This window comes from Chelonia mydas, chromosome 3 (genome assembly GCF_015237465.2).
Source record: "Chelonia mydas isolate rCheMyd1 chromosome 3, rCheMyd1.pri.v2, whole genome shotgun sequence".
In the NCBI taxonomy this organism is placed as follows: Eukaryota; Metazoa; Chordata; order Testudines; family Cheloniidae; genus Chelonia; species Chelonia mydas.
Window position 1 is genome coordinate 110878593 of NC_057851.1, and position 24509 is coordinate 110903101.

General features: G+C 41.1%; 1 protein-coding gene and 2 long non-coding RNA genes across 4 annotated transcripts in view; 2 read left to right on the plus strand and 1 right to left on the minus strand.

Annotated features, from left to right (window-relative positions):
- The first annotated feature begins 690 nt into the window (after window positions 1-690).
- LOC119565798 lies at window positions 691-12077 on the plus strand. The gene is made up of 3 exons (XR_005224756.2): window positions 691-5965; window positions 7334-7524; window positions 10982-12077. It is a non-coding gene; the product is annotated as an uncharacterized LOC119565798 (long non-coding RNA).
- A 4811-nt stretch (window positions 12078-16888) lies between these two features.
- Window positions 16889-18520, minus strand: LOC122465090. The gene is made up of 2 exons (XR_006289654.1): window positions 18124-18520; window positions 16889-17028 (listed from the first exon to the last, which is right to left on the minus strand). It is a non-coding gene; the product is annotated as an uncharacterized LOC122465090 (long non-coding RNA).
- The window catches only part of AKAP12 (A-kinase anchoring protein 12), a 120570-nt gene continuing 113447 nt past the window's right edge, over window positions 17387-24509 (plus strand). The window contains exon 1 of one of the 2 annotated variants that reach the window (XM_037894988.2): window positions 17387-17720. In XM_037894988.2, the coding sequence (XP_037750916.1) occupies window positions 17595-17720 (126 nt within the window). In that variant the 5' untranslated portion in view covers window positions 17387-17594. The remainder of the gene's footprint in view (window positions 17721-24509) is intronic. The other variant, XM_043543156.1, reaches the window with a different exon arrangement.

The window sequence follows — 24509 nt, forward strand, 5'->3', positions numbered from 1 at the left end:
AATCTGCTGTAGCATGTGATGTTCGCACCAGTTGGTAAATAAAATTGTTGTCTTCCCTTCTGTGCTATTGCACATCTTTCCCCAACCACCTCTGATGCTCGTCTCTCTCGGCCTTGTCTACATTAGAGGTTTTTTGTTCAAAATATCCCACCACTACTACCAGCACTTCAGTTCCACTGCTGTTAGTGGCGTCGGGAGCCCCAAAATATATGGACTGCTTGCTGCCCAACAATGTTTTAAGCACTGTGTTGGTAAGATCGGTGCTTAAAACATAGGGCTCCCAACACTAGGGCTCCCAACGCTGGTGGAGCTGGAATTGGTCTTGGCAAAAATGGGAAATTTTTATAAATATTTTCAAATGCAAATAAAGCCAGAGTCAGGATATTTGGCTCTATTCCCAGGCTCTACCACAGATTTCCTTTGTGACCTTTGGCATGCCTCTTAACCGCAGTGTCTCAGTTTCATCATGTCAGTGTTCCCAGGCTTTGTTTATAAACCACCTCAAGAGCCTCTTGATTTAAGATGCTGTAGAAGAGCAAATTGTTGTTATTTTTATTCTTTCCCTGCTTCTCTGTTCTATTCCCTGCACTGCTTCTTTGCAGCTATTGGACATTTAAAGAAAACATGCTTCCCAGTGAGCAAGCTCTCTACAAACATGGATTAGATTAAGAGGTAAGAATCCTGAGATCACTCTCAAAGCCAAGTACCCACCTGGCTTCATGTAATGCTGTTGCTGCTGAGTTTCAAGGTTGATTTAGAAAGAAAAAAAATACATTTTTTTCTAATTAACATAAAAACCAGTGAATTCTGATGATCGTGAGAAAATCATATGGTTTTCCAAATCCTGCCTTTAATTGATAGTGTTTTCAGTTGTGCTTTTAGACTCTGCAGTTTGAATCAAAGCAAGAAAGGGTGGTGAGGAGAAAAAAAAAAGATTATAGAAAGAAGATGACCTGCCGGGGCAAATCTTAGTTAATACAGAGAGGCCTTGATGTGTCCCATTCCATAGCTGGTTGAGAGAGACAGAAACTTTTTTTCCACTTGGAGTTCAGGGAACACCCCCAGTTTACAAGGGAGTAATATTTCTCCAGATATGAAAGCAGCTTCTAATCTGCTTTGACCTTGCCCAGAAATTCAAGTCCAAATGTAGTAACATAGAAGCTGACAGGTCAACCAAAAGAATTTTCAGGGGGAGGAGGATCTTACCCCATCTTTCTTTTTTCTCCCCCCACCCACCCACTCCTGCTTGAACTCTTATCAGGGATTGCTTGAAATGCAATGGTGGCTCAGCTGGCAGTCGAAATAACACCAGCTATGTTAATTTTTTTTTTAAAGCAAGAATAAATAATATGGAGGGCATTTATTGGATTAATCCAGAATGTACTCCTGCTCTTAAAAGCCATGTACATTTTTACAAACATGTAAAAAAATTACCTTTTTACATGTTAAAAATTGAGAACTTGAATTGCACATTATTATTGTACGATGAGTTAGCATTTACACTGAGCCATAGCTGTGCAGGATGCTTTAACAGTGAATGGACATTGCCCCTGCCCTAAGGAGTCTATAATCAAAGTGCCTGATGCTGCAAACATTTATGACTGGTTGTAGTGGTTAATAATGTGAATAGTTCAGTGGGATTTACTGCCTGTCATGGTGAAGTCAATCAGGCTACTTACGATAGTAAGCACTATGTCTAGTGTTTGTAATGCTTGAAGCCTTTAGCTGGATGAAGCATAACATGACAGAGAAATGGCATCAGGCAAGGGAGGGGGAGTGAGGTTTATACAGTATTCAGTTAGTACTTCCTCCAGTCTTGTATGCAGTATTTGTTCCATTTTCTTTTATTAAGTGGACATGGGAGTTTGAGCCAGTGCTAGAGTCTTGCCATCAACTTTGTGTTCTGTTAACAGAACTAGGTTTTTTGTTTCTCTAGTTAAAGACCAGTTTAGGAAACAATGAGAAAGTAGGAGATCATTCTCATCATTCCAGTAGTTTTATAATAATAAATAAAATGGTGCCTTCTTCTTGGACGGTCTTGGACAAATAATTTGGGGCTGTAGAAGTAATCCACATATGCCCCCTCTTCTGCTTAATTCCTGTATCATCTACACATATGCACATGCATATTAATACATACATTACATTGGCTCTAGAAATCAATTTTTAATTTACTTAATTGTCACCTTGACACACTGAATTACAGACTTGCTTCAGTAATAATAATTTTAAATGTCTGGAGGTTGCGTCTTCTCTTTAAAAATGATAATAAGGCAGCCCTTTTCACTTCTGCAGATAAACATTTTGACAAGTGATCAAAGGCTGTAAGAGCACAGGGGAAGACTGGGTGCCTGTTAATGCTTTACCAGTCAGTAATGGTGGGACTGTGCTTTTTGCTAGTCTGGCAAAAACTGTAATGTGGACTACTTCCTCTTCGTTTTTTTTTCCTCACTCCCTCTGTCTTTTCCCCACTCCAGAAAATGTTTTGCTGTTCTCCACTAACCCACATACAGCTCGCTGTATCCACTTCCCAGATTATTCCATTTAAGGTACTGGAAATTCAGCAAGTCTGATTCTCAGTTTCCACCACATCAAGAACAGAAAGGAAGTTTGGACCCTTAAACCCGAAGATACCAATTGCTTCTGCATGGACTGCAGAGCTCCCCAATGCTCTCAGCCCCCAGGACAGCACGGTTCCAAACAGTCTGCATTGCCAAAGGCTCTCTCCATGGCCACAGTCCTCAGAACCCCACCTCAATGGGATTCCACATTTTCAGGCAGGGACAGTATTAATTTACCTGCTAAAGTCCTGTGGGCTTGGTGGGGTGATGACATTGTTGAGAGCATTTCCCTGCTGCATGCCCTCCTTTACCGCTGAACCTGAATCCCACAGAGCACCTACTGAAGGGCTTATATGGGGGAAACAACGCAATAGAGAACTCCTCCCAACTAGATTCACTGTTTCCCTGGAACAATGTACTAGTGGTTCATCTTTCTTTCCCTCAGGAACAATAAGAAATTATCTTATAGATTAGGTCCAGGACCATCCAGCCTTTCTAAGTGTAGATCCAAGATGCCAAATGATGTCATCTGAAAACTTGCATAGCATAGAGATGTTTACAAGATGGCACATCAGTTATTCAAATGTACAGCCTCTACCAAAGGAAACGTCCATTCAGGCCTGAAATTCAGCTAATACTTCTCTTTAAATTGCACACTTATGGTCAGAATAATTTATTCAGTAATATGTCTCTTCTCTTGAACACTTCAGAAGCTGAAATGAATTAGATTTTTTTTTTTTAAACCTCTGAAATTTGTCTGCGGTAGTTAGATCCAATGAACTAATGGATGATTTTCTCACATCTTGTTCTCCAATTTTATTCCTTTCCAATCATATCCTTCACATGGTCTTGGAGAGTGTTGGCTACAATCAGATCTTTTATTTTTCTTCACTTTCTTCCATTTATGCATTTAAATTCTGCTTCTCAGCATTTTTTCTTCGATTGACAGACACCTTATCAACTTCCTAGGTGCATGTTTGTTTCTCACAGCACTGTGTGATTTCTTACCACAACTGGCAATGTCTGCATGCACCCAAAGCTAACGGATAGTTGGTTATGACAGCAGATGATCTCTATAGTCTGAATCCACATCCATGGTCTGCTCCATTGCAACTTCACCTTTCGAGGGGGCACTTATATGTTATATCTACATCAGACTTTTGTGCCAAAAATATTCCAGTGTCAATACCACCAGTGCAGGTTCACTGTGTATACCATCAGTGTAGATAGGGCTTCAGGCAGCTGCAGGAGCCTTAAGCACAGTGACCCTGATTCTCAAACGTATTTAGGCTTCTGACTTCCACTGATTTCAATGGGCGTTGAGAGCCTAAATACCTTTAAGGATCTGGGCCAGTGTCACCTAACCTTGCTCATAAACAGCCTAGATGACCTAGTGCTTCAAATGCAGTCAGTGGTTTGTCTTGTTTACAATAGTGCTACCACCATTGCTACCACTGGTGGAGTTGCACAGGTGAAACTCTTAGGAAAAAAAAGCTTGTGTGGATACGTCCCTGTCTGCAATACCCTAACTTTTAAACCAGGTTAAGAAAAATATCATGCTATAGAAGAGTTTATATCTACACTATAAGCTCTAAAAATTTGTTTTCAGTTGTGTGGCAGAGCTACGTGAATCCTTCCATGGGAGTCTTCTGATGCATCCGATGAAGTGAGCTCACAAAAGCTTATGCTCAAATAAATTGGTTAGTCTCTAAGGTGCCACAAGTACTCCTTTTCTTTTTGCGAATACAGACTAACATGGCTGCTACTCTGAATTCTGACACATGGGTAATTTGAACATAATAGAGCTTACAATGTGGATTGTACTTTAATTATTATTTCTCTGATCTTCTGTATTACAGTATTTGATACCCCTGCCTTTATTTATCTTTTTGACCATTTTATTATACACCTCTACTCCAGTTCCTGTATATCTCTCAAAAATTTCATTATTCACAAAACTGAACATCTGCTTCCTCACCTAAAAGACTTTTATTAAGTAATTATGTTGTGTATAGTTTATTTCTCTCTGTTGGCACCTAAAGTGAGACTGCTCCACTTAAAATCTGCTTTGCCATATATATCAACACAGATATGAGGAGATTAGCGTTATTCAAGACAGAGAAGCCATATGTTGGAACAAAAATGCAAAGATCCAAGGCCTTTAAGAAAATCAAATAATGTGGAAAACATATATGTCTACTTATGGCAAGACCCTCAGCTCCATTTAAGATAATTTAAATATTCAAGTAGCAAGGGGTGAGAATAAATTAGCTAATTTATAAGTAAACCTTGAATTATTTTATTTGGTTTAAACGATCTCGCTAAGGGATTATAGCTGAAATAAGAAAGGCAGAAAGACTGGGGTTTTAGCCTTATTTTTATTCACAAAATTGTTTTTGTCCAGGGTGATGGAAGCTTTGGAGTGTTGTCTCACAGAGTGTCCTTTAGTAAAGAGAGTCATGGAAGAGCTTGCCAAGGGGATAGTACTTTCTGTTTTGTTAGGGCAAGGAAGACAGAACATAGAGTCCATTACTTTTAGGATAAATTGTCCCATCTGAAATGTGGGGACAGACAGTAGTGTTTAGAGAAGGCAGGTCAAAGGTAGAGATAGAGACATATAAGGATTTGAGCATCATGTGGTGTTATCTGGTTTTATGGAAAAGGAACACAATCTGAACCACATTAAGGAGACTCCTCTTCCATACAATGGCCCCGTCCTGAAACTCTTACATGTATGAGTAAGAATTACTTCCTTGAATGATGACTGAAGGATCTGTTATGTCATGGCTTGTTATGTGAGCCGTCCGCAACATCGTGCATGGAAAAAGGTCATTATTAAGAGAAACAATCCGGAAAATGTACTGTTGTTAATTTCAATGCAAAATAAATTGCATACAAATAATCTATGTTAAAAATTGTTGTTTAGATTGCAAAATCAGGAATTAAAAAGTTAGAAAATGCCATATTTACAATAGTCCATGCAATGTGAAAGCAACTCTTTCACTTCCAATTTCCCTGACAAGGTCTTGTGTAATGTCCCACCAATTAGAATGTAGCAGGTTAATGCATATAAAACATCTCCCTTTAAAATATGCTGCTGACCTTTGGGGCCTGATCCCGCATCACTGAAATGAATGGGAGCTTTGTTATTGACTTCAGTGGTGCAGGAACTCCCAATGGACTGAGGGAGACCTTGCTGACATCGCGATCAGGCTGGAGAGCTCTCTGACAGCTGTAAAGAGCAGCAGAGAATGGAGAGAAAGCAGCGGCAGGTGGGGGAATAGCGTCTTCCAGCTCCTCCACCCCCAGTGGAGTTTGAGGACAGAGTGTGACCAACAGAAGCAGGCAGGGAAACAAGGTCTGCCAGCTCCACCGTCACTGGTGTCACAGTTGTTTGGGAGTAGGTAAGTGTTGTATTAATTGGATATTGATATGTTCTTAGACTTAATGAACTAACAGGTCTCTCTTCCCCCTCTAGTTTCTATGATCCTAAATTTGAACAGGAAGGTCTGATTTTCCATTACTTTGCACCTACAGGAGTCATCACCTGCACAATTTGGATGTATGGCAGTGCCAGATTAGAATGGTGGTGTTTTACGCCCACCTTGCACCTTTACACCTTGTGTAAACAGCTGCACAAGGCATAGTGCAAGGGAGAACCCAGAGAATGAGGTTCCCTGGTAAGAGGGGGAAGCAAAAAGTACCTTGGAAAACAGTGATTAAATCACAGAAGAAGGTAGTCTGTGCGTTTTGTTAATAATAATTAAGGGCCCAATTCTGCCCTCACCCACGTACTCACATTAATTAGTACCTTCCTACAAGAACAGTGCCACTTATATATTTCAGAATTTTGTTTCAGACTTGTGCACTAAAGAACTCAGATTAGGCCCAGTCTACACTATTAATATCCATCATGTTGTGCAGTATCTACTTAGAATATCTTAGTGCCTGACAGTTAAAACAAGGGTTCAGCATCTCTCTTATCAAAGGCTCTGGGTTCTTTGCAGTTTATTAGAACTAAGTTATGTCACTAAGGCACCAACAACGCCTGGCGCCGGTGCTCGACCCCCTTCACCCCCAACCCCGCCCCGACTCCACCCTGCCCCCTCCCCTCCTGCCCCATCCCTGCCCCATTGGACTCCTTTCCCAAATCTCTGCCCCGGTCTCACCTCTTCCCTGCCTCCTCCCCTGAGCGCACCCGTTCCCGTTTCTCCCCCCTCCCTCCCACAGCTTGTTATGTCATGAAACAACTGATTTGCAGCAGCAAGCGCTGGGAGAAGCAGGGATGTGGCACACTCAGGGGAGGAGGCGGAGGTGAGGTGAGGTGAGCTGGGGCGGGGCAGGGAGCTTGGCTGCCCACCAATTTTTCCCTGTGGGTGCTCCAGGGCTGGAGCACCCATGGAGTCAGCACCTATGATGTCACAGGGATTCAAGCATTCAATGGTTCAGATACCCTTCTCCAACCGCTCTCCCTGCCTAATGTTCCTGTGTGGTTTATTTTGATGCATGTTGTGTGTGCATTTGGGGAGTGAGTTGTGAGTCCCAGGGTTGGATGTGTGCTAACAAACATCTAGAAGGGGCTGCCCTCCTGTTTCTCCTTGCTGATTTGTCATTGGAAGCCATCTCCTGTCCTGTCAGCATGTTTCACTGGAAAGTGGCCTTTAAAGTTCAGCAGCACACTTCCCTTTATCATTGGCCATGCACCTGATGCCATCATCCTGCCCCATCAGACAGAGAATTGACACTCTTCTCCTCTCTAACTCCCACAACAGGTTCCTTGATCTGCAGTCTTGGAAGAAGAGAGGGTGATGGTAAAAGATTGTATGAGCCCAAACTGTTTCAGCAACAAAAGCTGCTACATCTAAACTACAACACCTATATCTACCACGGGAAGTGATTCTGGCCCCTGACATCACTATTAGGATGACTGAAGGGCATACCCACCTAAAATCAGGAAGAAGAGGTTAGTTTGAAGGGGAAAAATGATTACAGTAAATTAAAACATGGAAATAAATAATTGTTGTTGTGGGGGGAAAAGACCGTGGTTTCACTCCAAATGATTTTTGAGGCAATAGTTATAGGATCAAAAGAGAGAGCAATTTGTATGTCAGCAAGGCATACAATCATGAATTTTGGAAGAAGGCTATAAAAGAAGGCTGACTGTGAATAGGGAAGTGGCGAGGAAGAAGAAAAAGAGATGTTGGATCAAAAACACTTTTAAGTCCCGGATTCTGCAATCAGAACTGTAAAGGCAGACCATCAGTGACACCCGGGCAGGGCTTTATCAACTTCAGTGAGGTTCTCCGTGGGTGCAGGGCTTCCAGTTGCATGATCAGGGCCTTTATTCATAAAGCAGATACTGCAGTGCTCACTTTATTTCACAACAAACGTTCATCAAAGTGTGCATTTCTCATTCAGAACCATAGGGGTCAAATCTGAAATTTTAAAATGCAGCCCTTTTTTTCAGTTATTGAAGCATAAAAATATGACAGCTATTTTCTTAAACCATGCAAAACATCATTTGCTCATGCTCAGATAATTTAAAAAAATGAATGGATTTTCTCCACATTTTCTAAATTCGTCTTTGGAGTAAGAGCACGCCTGAGAAATTACAGCTGAAAACGTAATTTTTTTAAGGTTTATATGTGATAGAGTAGAGGAAGTTAGAACAAAATGGCTCTCTTAGATATAACAATATTATAATAGGTTTCAGAGAGGTAGCCACGTTAGTCTGTATCAGTAAAAACAATGAGGAGTCCTTGTGGCACCTTAGAAACTAACACATTTATTTGTGCATAAGCTTTCATGGGATATAAGCCACTTCATCAGATGCATGGAGTGGAAAATACAGTAAGCAGGTATAAATATACAGCACATAAAAAGATGGAAGTTGCCTTACCAAGTGGGGGTCAGTGCTAATGAGGCCAATTCAATTAGGGTGGATGAGGCCCATTCTCAACAGTTGACAAGAAGGGGTGAATATCAACAGAGGGAAAATTACTTTTTGTAGTGCTAATGAGGCCAATTCAATCAAGATCGATGTGGCCCATTCCCAGCAGTTGACAAGAAGGTGTGAGTATCAACAGAGGGAAAATTATTTTTTGTAGTGACCCAGCCACTCCCATTCTTTATTCAGGCCTAATTTGATGGTGTCAAGTTTGCAAATTAATTCCAGTTCTGCAGTTTCTCGTTGAAGTCTGTTTTTGAAGTCTTTTTGTTGAAGAATGGTGATTTTTAAGTCTGTTATAGAGTGTCCAGGGAGACTGATTTCAGAGTAGCAGCCGTGTTAGTCTGTATCCGCAAAAAGAAAAGGAGTACTTGTGGCACCTTAGAGACTAACAAATTTATTTGAGCATAAGCTTTCGTGAGCTACAGCTCACTTCATCTTATGCTCAAATAAATTTGTTAGTCTCTAAGGTGCCACAAGTACTCCTTTAATTTTTTCAGGGAGATTGAAGTGCTCTCCTACTGGTTTTTGAATGTTACAATTCTTAGTGTCTGATTTTTGTCCATTTATTCTTTTGCGTAGAGACTGTCTGGTTTGGCCAATGTACATGGGAGAGGGGCATTGCTGGCACATGACAGTGTGACTGATGTGGTTGGGTCCTATGATGATTGTGATGGTGCCCCCCATAAGGCTTTATGGAAATATGCTTATGAATGTATATATATGAATTAACTGGAATATGTTTTATGCTACATAGGCCATGTAACATATCTCTGTAGAGGTTAGGATCTACTGAATCTATTAATCCTATTTGTATGCATGTATCATTTTTTGTATTCGAAGTTATGAATATTGGCTGTATACTTGTCTGATTCTAAGTTGGTTTTAGTGAAGCGGTTGGTCAGCTTCCTGAGAAAAGACTATTCTCAATAAGTGCCCAGTCAAGAAGCCCTTAAGCCAACAAAGAACTTGGAGACACCAATCCACATCTGAGCTTTCCCAGGAATGTGGCTTGTCTGGTAAGGAACTCAGTCATGCATGGACATGTGACTTGCCCAGGTGACTCCAAAACTCCATTTTGTAGCTGGACTTTGCATAGGAGAGAGGAGGGGGTCTCCACCCACAAGAGAAAGTCTATTTAAACCCCTGGGAGATCCCTCCATTTTGTCTTCAGCTGGCTAAAGAGAGAGCCTCTCCACCCCCAAGGATACCTGAAAGAAACCGGAACAAAGGACAGTAACTACAGGGGGTCTGAGTGATTACTGGACCCAGACTAGAAGGAGACTAGTCTGTAAAAGGAAGCTTACTGGGTGAGGATTTTATCTGTATTCAGTTTTATTACTGTACTAGACTTAGACTTGCGGGTTTTATTTTATTTTGCTTGGTAATTCACTTTGTTCTGTCTGTTACTACTTGGAACAACTTAAATCATACTTTCTGTATTTAATAAAATCACTTTTTTACTTATTAATTAACCTAAAATATGTATTAATACTTGGGAGGGGGGCAAACAGCTGTGCATGTCTCTCTATCAGTGTTATAGAGGGTGAACAATTTATGAGTTTATGCTTTATACAGGATAAAACTGATTTATTTAGGGTTTGGACCCCATTGGGAGTTGGGCATCTGAGTGTCAAAGATAGGAACACTTCTGTAAGCTGCTTTCAGTCAAGTCTGCAGCTTTGGGGCAAGTGGTTCAGACCCTGGGTCTGTGTTGGAGCAGACTGGTGTGTCTGGCTCAGCAAGACAAGGTGCTGGAGTTCCAGGCTGGCAGGGCAGGAAAGCAGGGGCAGAAGTAGTCTTGACACATCAGGTGGCAGCCCAAGGAGGTTTCTGTGATCCAACCCATCACAATGGTGTCCCTTGAATAGATATGCAGACAGATTTGGCAATGGGGTTTGTTTCAGAGGTTGGTTGCTGGGTTAGTGTATCTGTTGTGTGGTGTGTAGTTGCTGGTGAATATTTGCTTCAGGTTGGGGAGCTGTCTGTAAGCAAGGACTGCAACAAACCCCGTAGCCAACTCTGTCCACATATCTATTCATAGGACCCAACCACATCAGCCACACCATCAAGGGCTCGTTCACCTGCACATCTACCAATGTGACATATGCCATCATGTGCCAGCAATGCCCCTCTGCCATGTACATGGAATTGGCCTCGTTAGCACTGACCCCCCACTTGGTAAGGTAACTCCCATGTTTTCATGTGCTGTATATTTATACCTGCTTACTGTATTTTCCACTCCATGCATCTGATGAAGTGGCTTATATCCCATGAAAGCTTATGCCCAAATAAATAGGTGCCACAAGGACTCCTAGTTTTTTTTAATATATAATAATTCTTGTTGTACTAAATGTTGGTCTCCTGCCATTCTGTATAGTATTTCAAATACAGAAAGATGACAGGATAGGATAAAGAGCTTGAGAATGTATATGTTACATCTCCCATTTGTTCCATCTGTTAACATGCACAGGTTCCCGCTCTACCCTGGGGGAACCCCACCTCCATCCACACACTGAAGGAAGTGCTGGGAGCAGGATTACAGGAGCCATCCTGTCAAGGACTGCCACAAAGTTCAGGTGGAAGTACAGCATCTTGGGAACTTCAGTGAGTTTTGGGGACTGGACTCCCAGTAACTACCTTGGGAGAAAACCTTGAAGGAAACTCTGAGAGTGCTAGGTGGCTTGTTTCTTGCACATAGGAGCATTAAACCCATTAATTTTAATTCTGAAATGCTTTGGGATATGAGTTTAAATCCAAATCCCACACCAAGATTTGGACTCATCATCCCCAGTGCTGACACTTCAGGAGGGTTAGTGGGAGAAGGGTGGACCCGTCACAGTTATAGTATAGTACAATAAGGTCTTGTTTCTTCTCTAGAAGATGGTCACATCACAGACCGTAGCTCTCTCAATCTTTTTCACTCTGACTGGGGCTGGAGGGTTTTGTATGGAGACAAACTTTTTCAGGTGTTGGCCCCTTTAAAACTGGCCAACAGAATGTCGTCTCTTGAAGAGCTGAGGGTTCCAGTACAGTTGAGACAGGTGGATCAGGCTGTGTCGGGGGGCGGGCTGTGGATCCCTGATCCCACCTTCCCCGAGGGGAAACCAGGCAGGAGGGGCAAGGCTTGGAGCAAATTTACAGTGAAAGAAACCAGAACAAAGGCAAAGTGTTAAAGAGAATCCTCAGAGGAGGAAAGACCAAGGAGACGATAGAAAAAGTGACCAAGAGACGGACGGAGAAAGGAAGGCAGGGAAGACAGGTGAAGTGAAAATGTAGATATTATTGCTAGACAAATCCTGTTCACTCTTCTCTAAATTATTAGTGTTTATATAATATAAAGTTGTGACCTTGATCATTGCTAAGTTCTGGTCCCTGCTCTGCCACTCACTCCTTGTGTAACTTTGAGGGGGATCAGCCTCCTTATAGTTCAGTTTCACCACCAGTAGAAATGGAAATAGCACCTGTCTGGCTCACAGAGTATTTAAGGCTGTTTGTAAAGTACTTCAGAGTAACAGCCGTGTTAGTCTGTATTTGCAAAAAGAAAAGGAGGACTTGTGGCACCTTAGATACCAACCAATTTATTTGAGCATGAGCTTTTGTGAGCTACAGCTCACTTCAATCTTAATCAGAGACATGAAGGTCGCTATCTTACAACAAAAAAACTTCAAATCCAGAGTCCAGCGAGAAACTGCTGAATTGGAATTCATTTGCAAATTGGATACTATTAATTTAGGCTTAAATAGAGACTGGGAGTGGCTAAGTCATTATGCAAGGTAGCCTATTTCCCCTTGTTTTCCTCCCCCCACCCCCCCCGACGTTCTGGTTAAACTTGGATTTATGCTGGAAGTGGCCCACCTTGATTGTCATGCACAGTGTGGGGAGAGTGGTCAGTTTGGATGAGCTATTGCCAGCAGGAGAGTGAGTTTGTGTGTGTGTGGTGGGGGGGGGGGGGTGAGAAAACCTGGATTTGTGCTGGAAATGGCCCACCTTGATTATCATGCACATTGTAGGGAGAGTGGTCACTTCGGGTGAGCTATTACCAGCGGGAGAGTGAGTTTGTGTGTGTATGGGGGTGGGGGAGTGAGAAAACCTGGATTTGTGCTGGAAATGGCCCACTTTGATTTTCATGCAGGTTGTAAGGAGAGTGGTCACTTTGGATAGGCTATTACCAGCAGGAGAGTGAGTTTGTGTGTGTGGTTTTTGGAGGGGGGTGAGGGGGTGAGAGAACCTGGATTTCTGCAGGAAATGGCCCACCTTGATTATCATACACATTGTGAAGACAGTGGTCACTTTGGATGGGCTATTACCAGCAAGAGAGTGAGTTTGTCTGTGGGGGGGCGGAGGGTGAGAAAACCTGGATTTGTGCTGGAAATGGCCCAACTTGATGATCACTTTAGATAAGCTATTACCAGCAGGAGAGTGGGGTGGGAGGAGGTATTGTTTCATGGTGTCTGTGTATATAATGTCTTCTGCAATTTCCACAGTATGCATCCGATGAAGTGAGCTGTAGCTCACGAAAGCTCATGCTCAAATAAATTGGTTGGTCTCTAAGGTGCCACAAGTCCTCCTTTTCTTTTTGTAAAGTACTTTGAACTCTTCAGAGTAAAAGCACTGTAAGTTTTCACGGTATTATTATTATTGCTATTACATCTGAATCCTTATGCAAACAAAAATTAGTATTTTTATTTACTAATCATGCATATTTTATTCTTAATCAACGGTAAATAGATAAACGAAAATTAACAGACCAGTTACTCATGTTTTAAAAATGGTATTTAGTATTAAGAGCAGTATTATAGTAATCAAATGTTACATATTTAATAGTTATTTTGAGTATGTCTGACTTCTAATGAAAAAGCTGTCTTTTTAGCCATTTTGTCTCATCCACTTGTCAAGATAGCAGATTCCTTTTTGTTAATTATTCTTTAGCATTATATTTAAGACGTTTTTAAAGTAATAATTTAACAATTAGAATATATTACACTTGAGTTTCTCTTAATATCAAGGTTCATGTTGCCCATTTCTTATTGCTGTGTACAAGTTAAAGACTCCTTGCATGACCCTTCCTGAAAACAGTAAAATAAATCATTGCTCTCAGATGAAACAGGTACTAATGTCTAAGGTTATATTGAAGGGCATGTAGTGGCTACTGTGTTTCCTTACACAGTCACTGCAGTGCTAGTGTTTAATTAATTATGCAGTAAAGCACTTTGACGTACCTTGAATATGAAAGGCAACTCTGTAAAACCAAATTCTGTTCTGTTGAATCCAGATCGGATGAAGAGATTTTTTTACTTTCCCTTCAGAACTCGTGAACACAGTTGAGATTAGTTTAATAAAATGTCCCCTTCCCCCTGCATTGTAAAACTAGGGCATATCATTCTGATGGGCTATTTAATCTGAGAAAAGTACTTAAAACAAAAGGAAAAATATATAGGTGCCCTGTCCTCCTCTCCCCCAAAAGCCTCTCATATTCTTGGGAAAATGACAATCCACTGTTACAGTGACACAGTCACTGTCGTGTTAATAATTAGGAACAAAGTGCTGTTAAAAAAATTAGAAGTAAATTTTAGGAGGTGTGGCAGATTTTTATGTCCTCTTACATGGCACATTTCACCACCAATGTTATTTCCCCTTGACAGTTGCTATTATATATGATAAACGATCCAATACTAATCCCCTGTTGGCCAGAAAAAAAAGGAGAATTAAAAAAAAATACTTAATGGAATCAGTTGACGGCTCAGCAGCACAATGGACTCCTGCTACCATATACAAATGTGGAAATAAATGTTGGTATGAAGTGGAGAGATTTTAGTTTGAAAACAGGAGATGCTGATCCCTTTGTGATGATGTAAGACAATTATTTTATTCCATTAAACTCAAATGAAAAGACTGATGTAGATTTTAATCATTAACTAATGGGTGTTGATGCAGTGAAGTGACAGTTGCTCCAATTGCCATTAGAGATCCTGTACATAGTGGTTAAAAAAAAAGGACTGACTAATGGGCATATTAATTCAGAGACCAGCTTACTCATAAGAATAGTTTTAAAAATGTATGCCTTGTTTTTATGACTAAGCTAGGATTTAGCTGAAAGAAGATTGTTTTTAACTTTTTACACTGAATAACTTTATACTTTATTCAGTTTATCATTTGTCTGAGTTGGGCTGTAAACTCTTTAGGGGAGGGACCTAGTCTCATATGTTAAAACAGGGCATATACTTACTGTGTTCTATAAATAACATTAATAGTGAGTTTATCCAACAGGCTATTTGGCAGATTCCATCTCGTATATTTTAATATAAGTATTGTTTCTCCTTTGATATTGATACTTTTTGAAAGTACTGAAAGAAGGCATGCTTAAGTATTTAATATGCTGGTCTAGCTGCTGTTGCATGGGAAAGAAAGTTGTGTTTGTTTAGTATCAGGACGGAAAATCCCATGCTCCTTGTTTTGTTCACTGCTGCAATTTAACCTGGCATGAATTAATACAAGAGAACCTGTTCTGCATTGAAAAAAAAATCTGTTTATATTTGTTCTGAAGTTGTATCTAAAGGTTTGGGACCTTGCTTTGTTGGATTTGTTACTAGCTTTCAAAGAAGCAGCAGTTTGTCAACATGATATCAGGAGAAATTTTACTGTTTTTTTAAAAAGCTGTGCTTTACCTTTCAGAAGCTTAGCAGAGGCAAGCAGAAAAAAATTGTCTTATTTCAGTAGTTCTCAAACTTTTGTACTGGCAACCCCTTTCACATAGCAAGCCTCTGAGTGCGACCCCTCTTATAAATTAAAAACACTTTTTAATAAATTTAACACCATTATAAATGCTGGATGCAAAGCAGGGTTTGGGGTGGAGGCTGACAGCTTGCGACCCTCCATGTAATAACCTTGAGACCCCCTGAGGGATCCTGACCCCCATTTTGACAACCACTGTCTTATTTCACTGAAAAATCTTAAAACCGTGGTCTCAAAAAGATAAGCAAATCATGGCTATCTTTAAATGGAGTCCCTTTTCATTTAAACTGCTTTATTCTGCACAAAGCATGATCTGGCAAGCTGACCCACATGGGTAGATCTCTGCAAACACAGGGAGTCCCTCTGGCTTCAGTTGGGCTCCACATGGCTATAAAGGGCCTGTGCAGATCAGCATGCAGGGTCAGAGGTTAACCTACTGTATACTCCCTCATTTGATAGCCTATGTTTAAGTTTATGTATTGAAACTCTCAAATGAGGATGTATAGAGTAGGTTAATTACTATCCAATAACTGTTAACACACTTTGACACTTTAAAATCAGCAGAAGTTTGGAACTCCTGACCAAGCATCTAGCTTTTTAAAAATAACTGCTATAGCGCTGTCTCCTTAGATAATAAGAAACTGAATAATCCCCATTGCAGCCACTGGTTTCTATTGCTGTTATTCTACCACAGTTCCCCCACCCCTTCATTTTTCTAATGTGAAGGGCTTGGTTCAAACTAAAAGCAGCTTTCCCATGGTAGAGGGATCCACTGCCAATTAGATGCAAATATCATGACTACGTGTCTTACTGAAAAACATTATGAATGTGGGATTCCTTCCTTCCTTCAATGTCTGCAGCTTATTTCAAACCATGAGAATAAAGTTTTCCAAAACTACCTTGATGAAAAGTTTGTTTCCTTTGAACTTTACTCTCCAATCACCTGGTATTTATATTACTATAACTCCTAGAAGCCCCAGGCATGGACCAGGACCCTATTGTGCTAGGGTCATCTCTACAAATTCCAACTGACACTTACTTACATGGTGTTTTTTCCCCCAAAGAGCTACCAAAATGGGTCACTGAACATTGTAGTGAGATCACTTCACTTTACCCACTGCTGAAATGAGGTGGAACACAGCAACCATTCTGCGCTAACAGCACAATACTCCATCATTGTACGTGGAGAAGTACTTTTTAAATTGAAAATGCAGCAGAAATTCAGAAAAATGTGTATGTGTGTATATATATATATAATTACTCTAACTGGAATTCAGTCAACACATCTCAAGTGTCAGTTCCTACATTATGAAAAGTACCAGGGGATCTTTTACATCTGCAAGTGAACAAGGTCTCCCTTTGAAGTCCCATCTGAAAGACAGCCTTACCAGCATCATATCAGTAGTGTCTGCTGAGCTAACAGTGCTACCACTGTGCAATTAATCTTCCAGCACCTACATTTTCTTTGGTAGTCTCTCAGCTATTTAATGAGCAGACCTGATGCAGCATAGTTCAAGGGGCTCTTAGATTGTAAGCCCTTTGGGGCAGGAAACATGTCTTCATATGTGACTGCACACATCCTAGCTCAGCTGGGGCCCTGCTCCTGGATGGGTACATTGCAACACAAACGTAAAATAACAAATCATCTGCTAGGATCACAATTTATTAATGTCTCATTGGGCTTGACTGCATCAAGCTGGTCGTGATCTTCTTGCGCCATAAATTCAGTGCCCCGCTGGCTGGTGCCTCCAAGAGAGCAGCCACCTTTTCTTTGCCTTGTCCTTGCTGGAGGGAAGATAAGAAAGGCTTAGTCAGAGACCAGGGGCGGGAAGGGGGAGCTCTATGCTTGTTTAGCTGAGAGCCGAAGGTCAGGCACACTCCCCAGCCCCTTTCCTTCTGCTCTGGGGGATGGAATTAAGGCCCAGTACCCCAGTGCCATGGGGGGGGGGGATCTTGCATCCCCCACCTTCGCCTCTCACTGAAGCGATGGCCTAGGAGCCCTGGCTAACCTCGGCGCTGGGGAGCAGGGGCTCGGCCACGGCTGGGTCTTGTCCTCCTTATCAGCCAGAGTGGATGCTGCAAGGCGTGTCCGGGGCTCTGCTCATGTGATGGAGCCAGCGGGAGAGACGGGCGGGGGGACAAGGGAGGAGGTGATTTTTTTTAAAGGAGTTGGCAGGAAGCTGGGCTGGCTCCTTCATTCGCAGGCTGGGCTCACCCTGAGTAGGAGCGGCCGGAGCCCGCCGGGGACTGGCCGGGCGGACATCCCCATTGTTACCGGTGCTGGGCGCACTCCCGCGGGGGCGAGCGGACAGAAGCGGGGCGCCGGGAGAGCCGCAGCCGCACGCACCGACATGGGCGCGGGCAGCTCGGCGGAGCAGCCGAGTCCGCAGGACGCGCCCACTGCAGCAGCGGAGTCCGAGCCCGCCAGTCCGGAGGCGGCGGCGGCGCCGCTTGAGGAGCCCGAGGACCCCGCCAAGGTACCAGCCTCGCCCCCTGCAAGGCGGCGCAGGGCTGAGCCCTCTGTGTGTGGGGGGAAGGGGGGAGGAGAAGGGGGCATTCCCCCCTTAGACCCACCCGCCGGGGCAAACTTCCCGCCCGCGGCTGAACACCTGCCTCCAGCACCTGCCCCTCCCGCGTCTCGGGGCGGCCCAGTGTAGTGCGCGGCGCGGCGCTTTGCCCGCAGCGCTCTGGGGCGGGGAACTGCGCAAGCGGCGGCCTCGGCCGCCGTCCTTAAACTTCCCCCGCCCCCCGGCGGACAGCCCCGCGCCTGCTGCGGGCCGCCAAGGGGGCCAGGGGCGGGAGTCCCCCTCCTCCCCGAGTCGGCTGGTAAACTCGGGCGGGGTCCTCTCCTGCACTGCCCCTGGCAAGCGCCTCGCTCACCTTCGGACGCTAGCTACATCCCATTGCATCTGCTGCCTGCCGTGCAGCTGGCTGCGCTCAGCCCGCGGGGCAGCCTCTCGCGGGGAGGGGTTACCACACAGCCACCCTTCTTCAGCCCCTGCGTATGTGTGTGCTTGGGGGCGGGGGAGACCCCACCCAGTACCCGGGGCTAGAGCCGCCTGACGGCGGTGCGCTCCTGCAGTCAGCTCGACGTGGTACCCCGTGCTCGTGCTGCTGCTCTCTGCAGTCTCCTCTCCTCCCCACAGAGGATGCAGGTGGGAGGCGCCTCTGGTCTGTGCGAAAGAAAACCAGTACATCTATGGCTTTTCCAGGCTCTCCTGCGTTGACAAGTTGCTCAAACTCGACAGCAGCCCCTCCCTGCTTCCCCTATGTTATGACAGCATCGGTGCTGAGTAAACACCCCGTTGGGGGTTCTCGTGTGGTGTCATACATGTGTGCAACATGTACAATTTTTAAACGAAAAACAAAGTTGGCCATAGTAGTTAGTCCCTAAGGGTAGTTTCCATAATCCTTAATGTATTCCCACAGGCAAAATGTAGTAATTAGCTAAGGGCGAACCAGCACAGATGAGAATTTAAGTGTCTTTATAGATGTGTTGGAGAACTGCAAGAAATTATTTTAATGTGTTTGCTGTTTACAATAAATTTTGAACGACTACATTTTCCCTGTGCTGGAACACTCTCTTGGTTGAAAGGATGTTGGGGGCAAGAGGGAAATTATGTGCATCAAGGATGTTTTCATAACATTAGCTTCGTTTTTAGATTGTTCCATATAACAGAGTGGAAACAGTACATATTTATGCAGAAGTTATCCAAGTTTTCCCGTTCTTCAGAACTGGGGTCTTTAAAGTATGAGCATTCAAAAATTCTTTTAATCTAACGTGTGGGTGTGAAAGCTTGAGAACTGGTTGTGGTTTGGTTTCCTTGACCTTGCGATTCTGATTTTAACTTTCAGCTACAATTTTCCATAGTTCCTGGCCTCCAGGAGATCTTGTTTGCATGTTTTGACAGATTCAGTAGTGCACATTAAACTTTAATAGCTTTAAAATCAATGTTAGTTTGTAAGATATTGTGGTATTTAGCAACACTAGTTTGGTATTCAGAAGCCAAAAGTTTACAGCAGGCAAGATGATTGTTTTGAATCTTTTTGGTTGACATTAATGGCAGAAATCATTAAATATTTCTGAAATATCTGACAAAGGTGATTGAAGACAACATTACTTTACTCTGGAGAAGAAAAAAATCCTGAGAAGGTCAAGACAGTATCTTTTCAAATTATGTGAAAAATATGTTTCACAGTCAAGATAATGTTAATATCTAAGAAGGGACATAAAATTCATAATCAGATAAATCCAATTATCAGAATAAAGACAGGATAAAATAATTTTAGGTAATCTAGGTAATGCCCTTTTTGTGGAGGGCCCAGGGCTACCGAAAAGTAACTTTACATATATTTTTAAAAATTGTTTTTATCCATTTTTCTCCTTAAGAAAAAATTCTTTCTAATTAATAGAATTAATCTTGTTGTCATCTAGAAAAAGCTGTGAAAAAGGAATCTTCCTTTATACTTTTAACTGTTTTTATTAATAATAGTTTTGTTTTATTGATAATAGTTTCATCTCTGTAAAATACTATTTTTTCAAAATTTAATTTGGGTTTAATTTAACAGCTTTGTCTTGCTTTGTTTTCCATAGCCTGATGGAAGATATTTTTTCATGAGGTTTAGCTTTGTTCCCTTTTGTAACCTCACTCCACTAAAAATCTCACCTACAACATCTTGTTCTGTGCTTATTACAATATAATAGTGTACACTTTTGTACATTATACAGAATACTACAGCAAAGTAGTATATAAGTGCATAGAGCATTTTTTTCATATTCATTCCATTCAACCCTTTCAAACTGGGAAACTACCAGACTATTATGCTTGTATTTCCTTTTGGTTACAACCTCTTTTACTGTTTAAAAATTCATAACTACTAGAGAGCTAATTTGTTTACTGAAGAGCTGCTAATGTGACAACTTTAAAGGAACGATCTTTTTGAGTGTTTTTATTGAAACAGATCAACTGAAATTTTGCAAACTGCTTTTAAAACGAATCCAAATTGAGTGAGACTTGGCAGGTCAATTACAGGGCAAAGCACTTGGACAGTCAACTCTGAGATCCTGGTTAGGGCCCAATATTATTTCAAAATCTGACAGAAGTTTTATTTTAGTTCTTCCAACACTTAAAATGACCCAGAACATTAAGTCATACTTTGTCAGAATTTAGTCTGGTCCTGTACTAGATCAACATTTATCTTGCTCATTTCTAGAGAGTGCCACATTCATATTCTGGGTTGGGTGTATTGTTGCAGGCACCACAGGATATCAGTTTTCACAATATGCTAATATAATAATCTTCAGCAGTGCAATTCAGCCAGAACATGAGTACAAAACCATTATATTGTTTTCAAATGTTAGAATTATAATTGAAGAATTAATAATTAATGCAAATATAATCACTCAGGTCTTCAGTAAGATTCTTGTCCCATCAAGTAAGTAGTAACATGATAGTGGATGCATTCATCAGCCAATAGATATTTATTTTGTGTCTTATCACATCCATGGTTTGCATATATTTGTTGATGAATGTAGGAATCTATGGGGACAATTTTGAAGTATTTTAAATGTAACTATAAAATATTAATCTGCCAAAGTCAATAGTTCCATTGTTACTGTGTTTATTTGATACAGTACATCTGCAGGATAGTATAGAGTTATAGTTGCAAAATGTTTGACAGCATAGACAATAAAAAACAAAACCTTTTATTGTCTGTAGCATCCAAAATTTTGCAACTATGACTACATACTAGCCTGTAGATGTATCAAATAAACATGCTACACTATGTGTATGAGGAAAGAGTTTTTTAAATTCCTAAAGTCTTCCTTCCCTTTTTCCCTCCTCCTTTCCTTCCCCTCCCACCTGCTTAGTAGTAGCGGGTTTTTAAAAAGAATCTGCTGCCAGTGGTATTGCTCATCTTAGTTTTTTGGCAGTAGTATGTTTTCTTGCTGTTTATTCTTTGAATCCCACTACTACTGCCAAGTGGCATAATGTGATCATCAACAGTGAGTTCTCTTTTGAAGTCCAACTATTATCCATTGTTCTGTTTTATAATTTCACTTACAGAACCATGTGCCCATGACTTATGCCTCGTTTAGATCACTAAATCACAATTAGGCAAAGTTAACGTCTTGTGTTAGTTTTGCCATTGACTTCAATAGGTTCAGATTTTTACCCTATGACACACTGGTACTGACAATCTGGTGATTGCCTTGGTTCCCCCACCCATATATTGCCTAGAATATGTCTACACTAAAATATGTATATTTAAAGGATACACCTTTAAAAAAAAAAATATATTATTTAAAGGTGTATCCTTAACTCACATTAGCCATCTTGCATTAAAATAGTGGGGAAGACCTGTTAACTCAGTTTTTAACTCATGTTAGCAGTGCAAGTAAAAGCCTATAGAGGAAACCTGAGGTTGAACTCAAACTGCTCATCTGAGTTGAAAGCTGAGTTGCCACGTCTTCACTGCTATTTTAAATGATTAGCTAAACTGAGTTAAGAACACACCTGTCGTTGAAGTATTGATGTACCCCTAGTGTAGACAAGGTCAAAGTGAACCTTGCACCTCACATTTAACAAAACTCTTGCTCTGTTGGACCAAGTTGGGAGGTGAATTCTAAAGTCAAAGACTTTCCACCATGAAAGCTCAGCTTCTGGAACACTCATATCTAGGTGCTATTGGCAAGAATACCTTTGCTGGTTTCATGGTACATCTACACTATGGAGACTATACTGGTGTAGCTATGCCAGCCTAATTGCTTAGTGTAGATGCAGCCTGCACTGACAAAAGTTTTTTTTGTTGTTGGTGTAAGAACACCACCTCCACAAATGAAGTTAGCTGCTGGAGAGACAATATCTTTTATTGGACCACCTTCTGTTGGTGAAAACTTGTCTCTTGCACCAAGAGAAGTTAGTCCAATAAAAGATAGTACCTCACCCACCTTGTCTTTCTCATATTCTGGTACCAACACTGTAAACAGTGAAGCATTCTTCCACTGACATACTACATCTATACTGGAGGTTAGGTCAGCATAGTTGCGTCACTCAGGGCTGTGATTTATTTACACCCCTGACCAATGTAGCTGTGTTGACCTAACTCTTAAGTCTAGACCAAACCTCAGTTGTGGCAGAGGTACAGAGCAATGTTTGTTAGAGTACTTATGTAATGTGCTCTGTATGGTCAATCCCACTAACAAAATGAGCCATTTCACTTTTCACCAGTGGTCTTTATATGTAGTACCTTGCAGAGTGCATTACTTAATCCAATTATCTGTTAGATGTGGGAGGGGGAGACACTCAAAGAGATTTTAAATTTCACACATTATAGTATTTGTTTTGATACCACTTCAAAATTAAAATTTAGAACTTACCATTTAAAATGTAACTATTGTTAAATAAATGCTTAATTAAAAATACCCAACTGTATGAATGTGTCATAGTGATTTGGCTGACTGTGACTGTATAGTCCAGATGTACATTGGCTAGGAGAATTACATGGTTTTCAGGACCTTCATCAGCTAACCAGACAGTAGCATTCATGCAAACTGCTGTATAAATACCAATGAAGTAAAACCAATAGGATTATCTTTGGTTATTAGGAATCCTGTTAAACAGATCAGTATAATATCAGAAGGTTTGAGTGAAGCCTGTTATAAATCTATTACATATATTGGCTTCTATATTTGAACTGTGTTTTCTGACAATTTATGTAGTAAAGAGAGAGAATGCATGTGAAAATATAGGTCTTGTTTAAAATTTAGTCTAGTAATCTCAGCTAATCTTGGTGATATGGAGTGTAAAGAATGGGGATTGCAACAGTTTCCTTGGGCCTAAAAGGGTCACTGTGTTGCTCTTGAAATTCAAGCTACACTCTCTTTATATCTTCCATGTGAGTGCACAGTAATTTCTCCGCAAGGCAATTAAACTGTGTTTGAAAGAAAAGTGTATTTTTGTTTCTCTTCATTTTCTTAGTTATCAAACATCTACAGAATTTTTTTTGATGAAGTAGGATTCTTTGTGGTATAGACTATAAAACTATTGATTTATGTGAGGCACTCAAGTGGGAGAGGCCAAAAAGAGTAAGAATAGAATTATGTAAACAATTTTTCAGCCTGTTGAGTAGTAATGGAACTTTTTGGAAATTTTAAACTAAGAATATATTATCTGAAGATAAGATAATCATACCTATGTATATTTTCTATCTACAGAGTGTATCTTATTTTTATGAACAGTATATTTTGATTCTTTCAAGAAGAAAGAAGGACAAAACTTAAGTGAACGTCATGGGGTGTTATATTCCCTTCACTTCTGAAAAGTATGAAAATAAAGTTACTGAAAAGACTGGAGACTTAAGATGCTGTATGTACTGGAAAAGTATGCAAGTTTAACTATAAATAGATTTAAAAACTGATCTAGTTAAACTGATGCAAGCTCCTAACGTAGACTCACTTAAATGGTTTTAACCTTTGCTTATATCAATTTAGCTTAAGTGTGTCTGTGTTAGATTAGTTTTTTTAAAATTGATTTAGTTAAACAGGTGCACTTTTCTACTAAGGGCAAGCCCTAAAGGACCAGATCCTCAACAGATGTAAATCAGTATGGTTTCACTGAAGTCAATGGAACTACACTGATTTATACCATCTGAGGAGATAGCTTATACGGGTCTGTTACCCAGAAGATACACAAAACTCCCCATTGATTCGGAGATTAAATTATTTTAAAAAAGGAATTTTAACACTACAGTGACCTTAGAAAAAAAGTCTGTTTATTTTTTAAAAATATACTCGTCTACTATTACTCTGTATGCCACTGGTGTAAATGAAGTGAAATTGTTTTGTATGTGAGGTAAAGTCCTTAATCAAAACTTGTTGTTCTTGATTTTGCAGTGAAATAATAATTCTGTGTTTGACATTTAAATTATTGTGATGTCACTAACAGAGTTATGACTTATGAATGGATGTATTTTTATGTCAGAAATGTGAAAGTTATTTTCCTCCACAGTGAACATTTCTTCTCGGCCTCTTCCCCGAGCATTGCAACACATAACTCTTAGTCTTCTAGAAAATCACTGGAACAACAATGGGATCTACAAAGCCTGAGTTAGGCGCTTAGGCTCCCTATCCAATGCAGGGGAGAGAGCGGAGCACCTAAAATGCAATTTGCAAAAGCCAGCATGCTAGCCACAGAAAACAGCAGGTGCAGGGGTTGGTGGTAGTGCCCACCTTATAACTTTCAGCTCAGTGATTAGAGCACTCA